The sequence below is a fragment of the Excalfactoria chinensis genome, chromosome 1 (genome assembly GCF_039878825.1).
Source record: "Excalfactoria chinensis isolate bCotChi1 chromosome 1, bCotChi1.hap2, whole genome shotgun sequence".
Classification (NCBI taxonomy): Eukaryota; Metazoa; Chordata; class Aves; order Galliformes; family Phasianidae; genus Excalfactoria; species Excalfactoria chinensis.
This window is the reverse complement of record NC_092825.1, coordinates 87,353,258-87,368,266: the sequence shown is the minus strand read 5'-3', so window position 1 is coordinate 87,368,266 and position 15,009 is coordinate 87,353,258. Positions and strand designations below refer to the sequence as shown.

The window sequence follows — 15,009 nt, the reverse complement described above, 5'->3', positions numbered from 1 at the left end:
ATTTCTATCAATGCAATACATCAGCCCCCTCTTTCACTTGTGCGAGTCAAAAGGAAAGAAGCACCTCACACATTAACATGGTTAAGAGACAAGTGTCGTCCACCTGACAGCTTTAGCAAGAAGCTTCCCTTACATTCCAGGCAGCCAGACCACTGCATGCACTGCAGCCCAAGCAGACCACGCACAGTACCTCCTGTGTCTCCTACCTCTAGCAACATCACATGCAAGTACCAGGAGCTCCTCTATCAGCAAGGCTTTTTTGTTTAACTATTTTTATTTATTTTCCTGTTTCCTTCCCCCTCCCTGGTTGTTGTTTTTGTTGGTGGTGGTTTGTTTTTGTTTGTTTTAATTACGAAGGCCTATGTGATCATCCCAGCATCACAGATGGTGAAGTAGAGGCAGGGGATGATGACATGACGTGCTCAGATCAGCCAGAAAGTACAAAGAACAACAGGTGCTCCCACTGCCTGCCTATGGAGCACCATGTAAGAGCACCTCCCATCCAGAGCATCGCTTGCCACAACCAAAATCTCAGTGGTGTGATTCTGGATAATGTCATCAATCTTTTCAGCCATCCCTTTTTGCTTTTATGACAGATGAGTGAGCTTTTGATGACTATATTCCTGTCCTGTCCCTTACACAGTTTCCAGCTACTCAGTAAAAACATGCTGAGCCTTAGCCTCTTTTCAGAACCATAACTTTACAGTGCAACTTCAGTGGAAAGTTACTGCGGATGTTTTGTTCTCACATGGGTAAGATGCACTGGGTTGGAACTACAGCTGCAGCAGTTACTCATGGTATCATGGAAGTTCCTTTAAGATCACTGCAGCATCAGTAATTCAGTATAAGCATTATCAGATCCTTTCCTCTCTTTGAGGATGTTCTTTTTAAAAAACATTTGCTACCTAATTGACAGCAGTGTTGAATCCTACTGATCTTGCCTCCAGCAAAGAAGATTCCCTCTACCAATGGCTGGTTCTCCGGAGAAAGCTATAAATCCTTATTTGTATTTGTCAAATAACAAACCTTTGTATTTCCAACAACAGGTAAACAAGCAAAGCCCCTCATCAAAAACTAAACCATCTGAATTAAAGAACCTCAAACCCTCAATGTGTGAATCCAGACTGACTGCTGGACAGCTGGCTCCCTCCTTGCCCATGATGCTGAACCCAATCCCTGCTATCCCACGTCCCATTAGTGTAGGTTCAGCTCCTCTTTCAGAGGAGAAATCTGAGGCCCATCACAGCAACAAAACAAAGCTTTCACGAGAGTGCATACTGGTATTGCTCATTGCTTGGAGTCTTATATCTAAAGCCACTGCTGGAATTCTTTTCCAACAGGCCAAAACTTGGTCATATCATCTTTTTCTTCTGTTTGCTTATTTGTTTGAGGATACCTCAATACAACTTTTAGTATTAAAAAAACCTTTTACACTCTTTAGTTTTGTGAAAGCCCATTATTTTTACATATGTATCACATCAGCTTTGAGTTACATGCTTACAAGAAAAACAAGCCGATTAAAAGTAAGCTCTCATTGGCCATCTATATATGCAAACTCTACAGCCGCCTTTATTGTTTGCATTTGATAATAGCATGGTGAGCAGCCATTCTCCCTTGTCCTATCACTGTCCAGGTAAAAAGTCAGTCACCCTTCTGTTTATAAGCTCCCCCCAACTACTGGAAGGCCACAGTGAGGTCTCCCTGGAGCCTTCTCTTCTCCAGGCTGAACAATTCCAACTCTCTCAGCCTGTCTTCACTGCTGAGGTGCTCCAGTCCTCTGATCACCCCTGTGGCCCTTCTCTGGACCCTCTCTAACAGCTCCACATCCTTCTCATGCAGGAGAACTCACCACTCACCAGGACACCGAACTTTAGATGGGGCTTCATGAACGCAGAGCAGAGAGACACAATCACCTCCCTCTCCCTGCTGGCCACCTCTACTGATGCAACCCATGATAGCAGCTGGCCTTCTGGATTGCAAGGTCCAACTTAGAAGCCAGCACCCTCGTGATCTCTTTTCCACAGACCACCCAAGCCAGCTGTAGCCAACAGTAAGTTGCAGTCATCTTTCTTATGTTGGCTATGTGGAAGTTTGGACACCATCCTGTGTTTTCCATGAAAATCGCAAAGAAACAATTATTCCACATTTCTGAAACAAGTTAGAAAACACATCTTTTTATTAGGGACGAAAAACAAAATCATTGCCGGGAAAATTGGGAACAAAATAAATCCAAACACCGAAACCAATAAAACCAACCATAAAAGAACAACAGCTGGGCACGAGCACAGAGCGTTACAGGAAGTGTATGCACTTTTCTCCCGACTTCACCACATCACACAACAGCGCTGCAGTTGGACGGCCATTCGAGCAGGGCAGCAAAGGAAACCAGCCTGAGTCACACGCTTTGTCTCCCAGCTCTCACTCAGCTCATGGCCTTTGGGGAATGCTGGTACAGAAAGGAGATAGCGCGGCACCATAAGAGCAATCATCACCTCCCTCTTACCACGGAAAATCTGATTCCTACAGCATCCTTAAAAAGCAGAGCTGGGCTGAATCGCTGCCGGCACGGCACGCGGGATCCAAAAGTCTTTGAAGCGGTCGCAGAACAAGCGAACAACGCGCAGCACAGCCCACCGCTGGGCAGCACCAGCGCACAGCCTTGCCATGTGCAAGCACAGAGGGGCCCAGGAGGGCACGCAGCTACCCGCCGGCTCCCCCGCCTGGCACCGAGATGCACATTGCAACAAGGACGGCCGGAGGGACTGCGAATTGCGGCTGCCCGTGCAGACAGCGCAGCTCTGCGGAAGCCTGAGTGCACAGGCAGATGGCCGGCTCAGTCAGCTTGCGGTGAGTAGCTAAACCATTACACTAAAGGCACTAATGCTTGCACTGACGAACGATCTCAGCATCATAATCAATATTTCTGCCAAAATGAATGCGTCCAAGCCCCAGGCATTCTTCTGCTGAAAGTAAAGAGAGCTGGCAACAGAACTTTTGGAGCTCTGGCACCCTGAGCAGTTCATCTCTGGTTGAAGGTACTGGTGGGGTCTGGAGCAGCAGTTCAGATTAACGTCCAGCATAGCACACGCTCTGCTGAAGGCAGACTTGGTCAGACTTTCTTGCAGAGCCCCTGAAAAAAAATGCTTTGAAATTATAGAATCACAGAATGGCTTGGGTTAGACGGGACCTTAAAGCCCTGCTGGGGAGATAGGGCTGCCTCAGGCCCCATCCAGCCCAGCCCTGAAAACATCTGGAGACGGGACATCCTGTGCCAGTGCCTCCTGATAAGAGACGTTCTCAGGAGACCTCCTGTGGTTCCTGGTTTCTACCTGGGACTGCCATGCTGCCCACCTGCCCCTTGCAGGAGCCACTGGCTGGCAGAGATGGGAGGCATGGAGCAAGCAGAAAGCAGAAGGCATCACCCATTTGATGCCAGGTGTCCTCAGGGCTCCACAGAGTAACTGCATGTCTGCTCACAAGCCAAGCACCAGAGAGCTGCCCATTTTTTCTACTGAACCTGCCAGCGCAAGGTCCTGAAGCCACACATGTACTTTTTTTTTCTTTTTTTTTTCCTGTAAATGAGCTTAGCAGGCCTGACACATCACATCTTCCCCCTACTCAAATCTTTCAGACCAATTCTTACAGCGAGACTATGGGATGCAAAGGATGGGTGTCAAGGGACTTGGGAAAGGGTGGAACAATGAGCGTATTCAGATCAGTTATCAGTTGGGTCAGGGAAACAGTTTGAAGCATTTTCCTGGCTTTCCACATCAGCTATCATCTCTGGGTCTGCCATTTCCCCAGGCTCTGCTGCTACTGGGAAATTTTCTTCCACCATGGGCTGAGGCTCAATGCCTGAATCAGTCCGGGCAGTGTCTGGAAAAGAAGGGAAAGGTGGCTCATACATGTGTGCCGACAGTCATCCCTGCAGAAAAGGTTTTCCCTCAACCCCCATTGCTCCCGGCTGTCCCCACCCCAGGCTTGATTTCTACAAGCCTGATTTCAGTATGCTTCATAACCACTCATTTATTGAGCTGCTCATCATGGTTTCTCTGTAAGATACGTTGGTGCTGAAAGCAATTTGAGCCCAGCAGCCCAAAATACCGAAGCCAAATCTATTCAGTTACATCTGAACCATAAAAGCTGCCTGTGTGTATATGTAATATATTCTCACCTTAATACTTTTCACATGCAATTCTGCTGTAGAGAAATTAAAGATGGGATGCTTTGTAAGTCAAGCTAAGGCTGAGGATTTTTTTAGACAAAATAAATTCTACATATTTAAGATATTAATATTGAGCAATTATCTGAATCACTTGCATCTTTTTTTTCTTTTTTCTTTCCCTACATTAACAAATGCTTTGTTAGTAGTCATTTAGGGGTGATGCTTCTTTGATAAATGTTTTTAATCAATTGAAGGCAGGGCAAAGAAGCATCTAAGGATAGAAAGTACAGCTGAGTGGGTGAGATGCTGTGTGCAGCTCAGTGAAGAACAGTAGGAGCAGAGCTCATGCTCATCACTGTGTAATGCTGTTCAGATTTGTGATATCTCTTCTGGCCCTACTTCAGCTGCTGATGCATTACTGAAGAACGTGCTGCCAGCATTTGTATTTGTTACACAAATTTGAAGGAGTCCCAGTGCAAAAAGCACTCATGAAGGTTGGAAAAGACCACTAGAGTCACTCAGTCTGACCACCAAGCCATCCCCATCATGCCCACTAACCATGTCCCTTGGTGCCACATCTACAAGGTCCTTGAACACCTCCAGGGACGGTGACTCTACCATGTCCCTATTGTTAGATGCTGTCCCAAGGACAAGGTCTATTAAAACAATGCTGATACTTATAAAAAAGCAACTGTAGAGGACAGAGAGAGGTGATAAAAAATGCAGGAAAGCTGCTACTTTGGAGTAAGGTTGCTATTTATTTAGATACGTGTTTGAACTCTGCAGACACTGGCACAGAGTCTGCAACCTGTACCCTCTGTGGGATGCTGATGAGATGGCTGCTGCTCCATCTCACTGCTGGGTGAAGGAGGAGCTACCCCTATGAAGGAGCAGAGTGTGGGTGCTATGTTGACAGATGCCCTGCTGCAACACCTGCAGTGTAGACAGGCCTCCCCTCCAGTCAGCTCCTTCCCAGTGGCCACATGCACCCATTTTATGCTTTACCCTCTCCAACAGGCTATCTGATGTAAAACAAGTCACTGAGCCCACCTGGAACTGAAGGGCAGTCAATCTGGCCAGCTTGAGCCTCCACATGGTCTCCATTGGGGGGGCTCTTCACACCTTCACTGGACACCACCGACATCGTTATTCCATCATCCTTTTCTTCCTCTGTAAAGCCGAAACCAGAGGCTTGAAGGAAAGAGGTCCCGCACATCCCAGCAAGAGGCCAGGTCACCAACACACTTGAGCCTCCTCCTCACAAAGCCCTGGCTCTACTCCCAGAGCAAACAGATGCCAAGGACGGAGGGCTGCTCCCAACTTGCCAAAGACCAGCATGGTCATGCTGGTGAGATCACAGCTTGGGATGACCTCACTGGGCATGGGCAGAGAGCACCTGAGGACAGGTGCTGGCAAAATACAGCCGGCAAAAGCTTTCAGGTCCCTTCACATCAGACCCCAAGCAAGGTTCAGTTTTCTTGCCCATAAAAAAGAGGTTTTGCTGTGCTTGTTTCTTGAAAGCACATTCAAGTTGAAACAGGGAAAAGCAAGGCTTTCTCCAGGACCACACTGGGCATAAGGGTTGCCTATCATTGAGCAGGACTCTGCTCCACTGGGCCAGGGAGAACTGGGTGGAAGAGCGGCACCTACCAATGTGAGGCCATTTCATATCGAGGCAGTTTCAGCCCCAACCTCCACACACAGTTCTCTGGGAGACCCTTCTGGCAATTAGGGATCCCCACTCACCTGAGGGTATGGGGATGAACTTGTGCTTCCTCCTCATGCAGCAACAGATGAGTGAGGACACAACAGCCACCAGGATGGCCGCGGCCCCTGCACATCCTGCCAATATGTAGATGAACCACGGATACTGCAAAAGGTCTCCTGCAAGAGGACAGCATTATAATTACCAGGGTAGGCAAGCATCTTTATCCCCAGCGGTGAACCTCCACAGCCAAGTGAGGACATTTGGGCTTCACTGTTGCTTTAGTTTGGATCAAGAAATCTCCCTCCTGCTCTAAGTGTCTAAGATCTACAAGTTCACTCAGAGCTACCATAGCACCATCCTATCTTTAGATCTTATCTTAATCTTATCTAAATCTTCTTATCATCTAAAAGGATGCAAGAGAAGTTCTGAACTGTGGCACACCATCATACACGCCATATCGTTTACTTACAGTATGGAGGTTTTTTTTCCCCACTAAGAAGCTTATGCAACCAACCACGAGGTCTATTTCTGCCTACTCCAAGCAATAACATCTCAGATCATCCACAAGCTTCCATCAAATTTAACAGAAAAGGTGGTGGTTTGACAGATACCACATTTCAAGAAATTTTATGAAAACAGGCAGCCCAGAAGAGGAGCTGGTCCTTAGCTAGCATCTCCTTCTGGAAGAAGGGCCACACGCTCTATGCTGCTCCTGGGATTTGCATGTGAGACCTCAGACACATGGATCACCAGTATCCCCAAAGACCAGGACGTGCTACATCCACGTTATTCAGCAGAATGGTAAAAGCAATTGTAAACGTCTGTGCATGAAATCACACAGTCTGAAAGTAGTTGGCTTTGGTCTGTTCGTTCCAGTCTCTTTGGGAACAGTTATCACATTTTTAACACAAGTCTATCCTCAAAATTAAACTTGAAGCAAATGAGAAATAATTGCCCTGATCATTTTATTTCCGTTTTGATGAGAACTCGAGAGGATATGGTCAGAAAGCATATGTTGATCAGAAAGCATATGTTGATCAGTATGTGATCCTGAATATTTTTTCCTACAAATTCCCCATTTGTTCAAAAGGTCTTTCTGAGACAAAGTATTATGTTCAAAATCGGAAATAAAGCAAACATAGTAATACAATGTGAATAATAAAATCGCTCTGTGTGTGTTGATGTGATACCTTCTGATCCATTTATTTTAGGGCCTCTATGCTCACAGCCCTTCTTCTCCTGGGAAATTGATAGTATTTCTGCCAAATTGTTTTATACTAACAAGAGCTGAAAATGAATTTCATCGGCCAACAGGTTCTCCAGATGAGTGCTTTTATGTAGCACTCATACAGAGTGTGATCCTGTATCTACAGTGAGAAAGCTGTGTTTATCCCTCTGCCTGGAGTAAATAATAACCCACAAAATGAGTTAGTCTTTAATTCATTTACATAGGTTGCTCCAAAAGTATTGCCTCCTATTTATTTCCACAGAAACTATAACAAAGACCACAATAAAATTATTTGATAGAGCTACAAAACACTGTTTTTTAATATAGTCCCCACCATTAGCTGTGCATTTTTACTAACAGTGAACAAGAGCCTGCATGCCACACTCATAAATGTCTGCACCAGCATAGGTGACCCACTGTTAGTGTTGCCACTGCTGAAACACACCACCCACTGCCTCACTGTGCTTATATCCACTTTTCGGTCACCAGAAAGATTCACCAAGTGCTGAAGATCAACGAGTGCCCTTTTTTCCACATGGAGGAATTCAGTGACACTCTGCCATCTGTTGCAGGGCAGCAATGTGTAATGGGTTATTGGTGGGAAGGTTCAACCTGTACTGCTTCTGATGTTGGTGGCCAACATAATAAAATAGGAGGTATTACTTTCAGAGCAGCTCTCAAAATTGAACTTATCTTCATTTTTTTTTCTAGTAAATATAATAGCTATAGATCAATTCTGATCAACGTGGATGCATTTGGTGGGGGAAAAAAAGGTAGAATTGCTGCTACTTCCTTGTTCTCATACCTTTCCCAATACGCATTCGTCCCAAAAGAGCTATCACTAAATTCCCCCATTGGCTTTTGAAGAGGAAAAGAGGAACAGATATTTGACCCAGGGGACTGGGCAGCCACCCAGAACAAACAGCAGTAGGTGTCAGCAGTCGTGTGGTTTATCACAAGGCTTGATTCAAAGCTCATGGCTGTTTGCCTTCTCGTTCCTCAGTGTCTCACTTAACTTGTGTTTGTCTGTTCTGAACAACCTTAGGTCAGTTCAGCTGGACAAAGTTAGGATGGCTGTTGCACAATTGCTAGTGCCATGTTTTTAGAACACATGATGCAGGGCTCAGGTCAGTATTTCTGCTTTCATACCAACTCTACACCAGCCATATAAGAAAAGGCAGTACTTGATCTGCTGTAGAATTACAGCTTTTCAGATGGTTTTCTAAAACACTAGGTACTGCTGCACAGCACAGTTTCTCTACCAACCAAGCTTGGTTAAATTACTTACAGCTAAATTAGTCAAAAACATTATGACTACCTTCACTGCAAAAGCCATTCACTTGCATCTCCATCTGTGATATCTAATCAGGTTGGTTTTGCTTTTATTCAAAGTCAGTTTACAACACTGACCAGTGTTTTGCATCATGAAGTTCTAGCAGTCCTAGGATCCAGACTTACTGTCTCATTTAACTGTAGTCTCATTCAATCAGATCACTGAGCATTTATGAAAAGCTTGTAGATGGGTGAGGTCACAGTATCCTCACAGAGAAACATAACCAAGCAAGGGATGTATTTGTACAGTCTGATAAATCTTTGTGTAGCTGTTCTAGACAAGCAGAAAAAAGATGAGACAAAACAACTCAGCAACGGGGCTGAATTAGCAGAAGTTTTTTTTTTCAGGTAGTTAGGATTATGGATGAATGTCAGATCAGGAAGCAGCTCATGTTTCAAAACTGACATGGCCAATAATGTAAGAGTCCTGCAATTGTAAGCAGAAAAACAGAGATACATAGACCCTTCCTTGCAGCAGGTTTGGGTCAAAGAAACTGCCGAACTGGCTTTCATCCTGTCTATAACTGTAGGTTCAGTCTGAGACACGGCAGGAGAAGGAAGTCAAGGGGATGCTTTCTAAGGGAGGATGTGGTAAGTCTGGAAGGCAGCTGCCCAAGGACAGGAGACTTCATTTTCATACCAACAGCAACAACACCTTTGATTCCCATTGCAAGAGACCACAAGAGACATTTTCTGTCACTGCCATTACTCACCATAGCTGCAGGAGAGCACAATGGGCCTGGTCCTCAAGAGGCCATGATCGTGTTTAATCTTACATACAAATTCCCCAGGCACAGTTTTCTCCAGGCGAACCTTCTTCCCACCGTCCTTAATACAAGCTTCATGGGCATTCAGCCGAGAGTTGTTCAGCAGCCACTCAAATGTCATGCTCTCGTTGCTGTCCATGTCACAAGTCAAGTCTGCAGTTCCATTGGGGAAGCACCGAACATCAACGATTGGCTCTGGTCACACAGCATAGGGCAGTGAGGAATGGAGAGGGAAGAGAGATGATGAGAAGACTCAGCAGTGACTGAGGGCTCTGCACTATCAGGAGGGCTCCCACCACATTCACTGTTAGCCAGGGAGCACATCGCTATGTAACCACACTCTTCAATTGCCAGATCCCAGATCTTGACAGCACCCACCCTGCCCTACTGGTGACACTTGGTCAACATTTTGGGGACACTCTAAGAATATGGCACCCCTATTTTCCTTGTTAGAAGTGAAAAAGATAGCAACAGAAGACCACGATCTGAGGACACACTAAGCTCCTGCTAGCCAGAGGCTTCCTCTATAATCAGTGGGTAATTGATTACACCCATTATAGCTTCAAAGGAGAGTCAGCCTTCTCATTGGCCAGAGGCCTGTACTTCTGCTGCTACTGTATCTGCTTCTGTTTTAGAGAGGAATTAATACAAACCATGCCCAAGGTAGGTATCAACACCAGACAATTGCAGTTAGTTAGACAGAACAATCCAGATGAGGATATTTTATACTGAAAGAGTACACCGCTGAATGTCTCTTTAGTCTACTGCAAGGAACCAGCCTACCTCCTACATCTGCCACACTGCAAATACATACAGACAGGTTGTATGATTTTATGACAGTAGCCCAGAGAGGCTGTGGATGCCCTGTCCTTGGAAGTGTTCAAGGCTGGGTTGGATGAGGCCCTGGGCAGCCTGGTCTGGTATTAAATGGGGGGTTGGTAGCCCTGCCTGTGGTGGGGGGCTGGAGATTCATCATCCTTGAGGTCCCTTCCAACCCAGGCCATTCTGTGGCTTCTGTGAGTATCTGTGCAAACATCCATGTAAGCGAGTTCAGAAATCGTTTTCCTCAACTTTGACATCATCTTCAGCCTAAATTAAGTGACTCCAGAAATACTTTAGAAGTTAGGGAAAGAATTTTACAGCTGTGTGGCAACAGAACACAAGGGGGAGACAAAAGTTCCCAGAACAAATTCATTGAAACAGGTTAAAACCAGGACGCTTGGCAGTGTTTGCATACTTTCAGCCCCCGATCTTTAATGCCAAGGAGTCACATCCTTGACCTACTCTGTGACAGTTCTACTCATTTACACTTCAGTGGTGTAGGATTCATTTGTCTTCACTGAGATCACTTTGCTTTGACATTTTTCATTACATTTTCATGCACTTCAGTTTCTCTTAGAAACCTGTGTAAGTGAAAGGTCTGTAAAAGGAACAGTGAAAATTAGGACCGGATCCATGGTCACCAGCTGTCTAGAGCACTGTTCAGCAAGGGGCTGAACCTGTTCAAGCCTTCTCTGTACAAAATGAAGCAATAAGCTGCACTCTGAATCAAAGTGACCTCATTTCCATCTTCTCACTTCACAGACAGATGAACAGGCAAAGGAAAGGAAGCAGGAATTCTGAGGCCAAAGAGATAATATCAGAACAATTGGCAAAGTAAGGTACCCTCTGGTGGTCTTTATACAGACAATGCAACAGTGCTGATCTCCAGGCTACTAGTGGACACATGAGAACTGATATAGGTTGGTTTGTTTAGCAATAGGGATTCATTTAGAAGCATTAGTTTAAGAACCAATGTACTAGTCTAGCAAAAGGAATCCATGAGTGATGGTTCTAAAACCTTCAGTTTCAACATTGGTGGGTGAACAGTCTTGTTTACCTCAATAATTTTGTACTGAGGACATAACAGAATACTTTTATCCTTTGCACCCAATAGGTGCAAGGACATCTTCCTCGGTTTCCACACACATTGTTTTAAAAGTTGCTCACTATGGTCTAATAAGCAATGGAAATTTCCCAGACTGGAGAAAAGCAGCTGAAAGTCAAAAAGTCTCAGTGATGAAGCAGATGGTGGAAAATGGGGTAGAAGTAGGTGGGCACTCGACCACCCAAGATACCACTAAGCATGCCCAAAGGGACACTGGCATATATTAATGAGTCCTTGAAAAGAATGAATGTTTGTGTCAGTGTACTGCATATGTATGTCTTAACAGTTGAAATGTAGAACTTGAACTCTGAGAGGGTGCGCTTGGTCATCAAGTCACCCGGTGTGTATCATGAGTAATAAAGGAATGCTGCTTTCTAACACTGCATTGGAGTTAGCTTTTTTTTTTTTTTTCATGGATTTCACATTGCAGAACCAGAAAATCACATTTGGACTCTTTCATTACCGTTTCTCGACTACATGAAGCAGTCTATTCATGGGAGCTATCAGGAATATTGTTCTGGAAATTGACTGATATCTCCAGTTGCAATTCTATGTACTGTACACTCAGCTTTACAAACACTTCATGCTAATGTCACTTACATCAGGGGGAAATAGCCTGTAGCTCAACTTACTGGCATCTTGAAGGAAGGCTCAACAGACCGATAGCATAGGTGTGAAAGCATCCTTGAGCTTTCATTCATCATTACTGCTCCCTGAGACTTAACAAAGCTGTGCCTGCTGCTCCAGAGGTGCTTCTGACTCCTAAAAGCTCAAGAGGTCCTTCAGAAAGAAATTCAACTCATCGGCTTTCAGCCAGGCTCACAGGTTCACAAGCTATTTGTTGCTAGCAGGGCAACTTACCGAATACTTTCAGTGTAAAAAGTAATTTGGTATTGTTGAAACAAAACTCATAGTTTCCTTCGTCCTCTTTCTCCACTCTCCTCAGCACTAGAGAGCCATTCTCCAGTTTCAGCCATCTCTTGGAAGAAGGGTAACACTCGGCCAACAAAGTATCATGTTCCACATCCGTGGAACAGTTCTTATTATTCCAGCTCATTTTGGGGACATTCTGAAAGTTTTCAGCTTCTACAGGAAACTTCGCTGAGCTGCCACTGAACACACCAATCGTGGTAGCAGAGCCTGGAAGGAGAACACAGTGTGGGCAGTGAGCTTGGCACATCTATCCATCTATCCTCAGTAGCCTCCCAGAAAGGTGAAAGCCCAGGTGAGACAAGAGAGACCCACCCCTAGGGATGGGCTGAGGACACCGGGAATTGAAAGTCAGAGGAGTAGAAACGGTGACGGTATGCTTTCTATAAAGGCCAGTTTTTTCCCCAGGTACCATTACGGTCATGCACACACCACACACTCTGCTACAGATGTCTCAACAGCAGGTCTTTGCCCAGATTTTACATGGTCCTCTATCACTCTCCCTGATCTCCGAGAGTCTGTACAAAGAAAGATCCTTACGGCATCAATGCCATGCATCTGGTGCAAATAGTATCAGAAACAATTGCTGCTTGCACAGCTTCATTTGGGTAACAAAGGAAAGCTGCGGCACCGTTAGTTTGACTAAGTCTGGTAGTATCCCTGCACATGATTAAGTTCCTGCACTCAAGTCCCAGATGGGTAAATGGCAGGAACAGGACCATATTGCTCTCCAGTCCCTTCAAACAGCATTCTGCATACCAGGACCTTGTATTCTCCATTGAAATGCTTTTGCAGTCACAGTTCACTGAGAAAATATTATATTGTTAGTTATCACTAGAGTACTGAAGTAATAACAAGATTAATAATAAATACTTACTCTGGTCTAGCTGCCCCCCTCATACAATAGCAGTTAGATTACTTGATCTGTAGAAATCTGGTAGAGCCCTAAAAGATCTTAGACTAATATTAAGGTGTCAGCTCATCTAGGCAAATCTGTACCACAGCCTCATAAAGAAAAATCCAACTTACCATCAGTAACAGTTGTTATCACCAGCAAACACTGCAGAATAAAAGGAGAGTTGAAATCCATTTTAAAGAGCTCCTTGCATCATATGCAGAGAAGACGATCTGGCTACAGAGCCCAGTGAATATAGTGTTCAGGAAATGATGTCAGAAGCAAGAGTGAAAAAAAAAAAAAAAAAAAGAAAGAAAGAAAAGAAACCCCATACAAAACCCTATACTGGACAGACTGAATAATGGTTCAAAATAGACCTGCAAGGTTGCGGGTGACTGAACTCAGACTGAACCAACACGAGCTGCGGTGCTCTTTGCAAAGTCCCACACCTTGAAGTTATTTGCAGGCATGAGAACAGGATAGAGAGGTGAGGGGAGGAGAAGGCTCCCCTGGTCAGTGTACCCCATTTCAGAAGACCCAAATGCAGAGACCAGGCAAAGAGGAAACACCTATTTCTTTCATCTCCCACTAAGTGAAGAGAAATCCAGCCAGCCAGCTAAAGCACAGGGCATGCAGATGGGCTGATTTTCTGCAGTGCCAATGACTGTCGCTCACCAAGTGCCTCACCAGCAGGAAGGTGTGAGAAGAGGCTGTCCCTCTGCATAGAAAAGCTATGCTACTAGCCTGAACTTTGCAAGTCTCTTCCAGAGACACAACGGCACCTGCGAGGCAAGGAAAGGCTCTGTACAACTGTCCCAGTTGCAGAATATAGGCTAAGGCAAACTTGCATTGCAGAAATAGACCAAATACGACTTGAAAGCCAGTCTGGCTCTATTTGGAGCACTGCTCTCAGAGATCAGACTGAAAAGCCAGTTCTGAAGAACCACTGGGAGCTGGTTATCCACTGCACCTGAGTGCAAGTATGTCAGTCACTTGCTTCACCCTCATTGAGATGACTTGAAGCTCACTTGTGTTTTACACAGAGTGCAGAGGAGGATTACACAAGCAAGGCAGTAGGAACTGCCACAGCATGAGAGCCAAAGATCTGGACTTTTTTCAGACACACATAACAGATGTGGTTGGGAACAACAGTGACAGGGGTTCAGGATGCAGCTGCAGCTCTAATGCTGTTGTGCCATTTCTCTGGACTTAAACAGCCCATTCAGTTAAGGAGGCTCCCCATAGTCCAGCTCTGTGGATAAGCACGCTTCTAAGAAATGGTTAAAGCCCTTGCATTGCAGTCTGTACTATTATTCAAACAATTTATCTTTGCTCGATAATTCCTCATTTCAGCCAGCTGTCCCTCTGACTCCTTGGCAATGACAATGAAATCTCCCTCCTGCTCTAAGTGTCTAAGATCTACAAGTTCACTCAGAGCTACCATAGCACCATCCTATCTTTACTGCACATACATAGGACAGTCCTAAATTGATCTATGATGCGACAGAAATAGCCTTCTCTGAGAAAAGCAGTGAAGTGAGTCTTTAGACACTTGCAGCCATGCAGGGGACAGGGGAGAGAGAAAAGTATTTAAAGAAACACTTTCGTTTCCTTCTCTGCAGCTGCAATTACTTAAAGAAATTGTCTTTCCAAATACTGCTGCAAGAGGGGGGCCAGCTGCTTGCCTTGGATGTTTGTGTCCAGCTTCACTTCACCTTCATGTTGGAAGGGTGAGCTGGTTGAAGTTCAGGGTGCGATGCTGCAGTGGAGGCAGGAGGCAAAGGACAGCTTACATGAGGGTCGCTTCAGAACATTGTCCCCCAAAAAGCTCAGAACCTCAAAAAAACAATAAGATGCCCACCTAATGCACAATCCAGCAAGTGTTCAACTTCTCTAGTCAGTGAGAGCAGCCTTGCAGAGCTCACTTACAGATTTGCAGTGAAATGAAAGAAAAATATGGCCTTTCATCTGTAGCTCTGTTGTTACAGAAGACACTCTGCATGACGGTGACATTGCGGTGTCCAGCATTTAGTCTCCCTCGCAGTGACTCCAGGGCA

At 45.1% G+C, this 15,009-nt stretch overlaps 1 protein-coding gene across 1 annotated transcript; it reads right to left on the bottom strand.

Annotated features, from left to right (window-relative positions):
* Positions 1–2,148: 2,148 nt before the first annotated feature.
* LOC140256399 (uncharacterized) lies at positions 2,149–13,608 on the bottom strand. Its single transcript, XM_072344915.1, has 6 exons — positions 13,087–13,608; positions 11,989–12,267; positions 9,147–9,395; positions 5,912–6,049; positions 5,216–5,335; positions 2,149–3,876 (listed from the first exon to the last, which is right to left on the bottom strand). Exons 1-6 carry the CDS (start codon positions 13,145–13,147, stop codon positions 3,716–3,718), a joined length of 1,008 nt encoding a protein of 335 aa, XP_072201016.1. The 5' UTR covers positions 13,148–13,608; the 3' UTR covers positions 2,149–3,715.
* Positions 13,609–15,009: the final 1,401 nt, after the last annotated feature.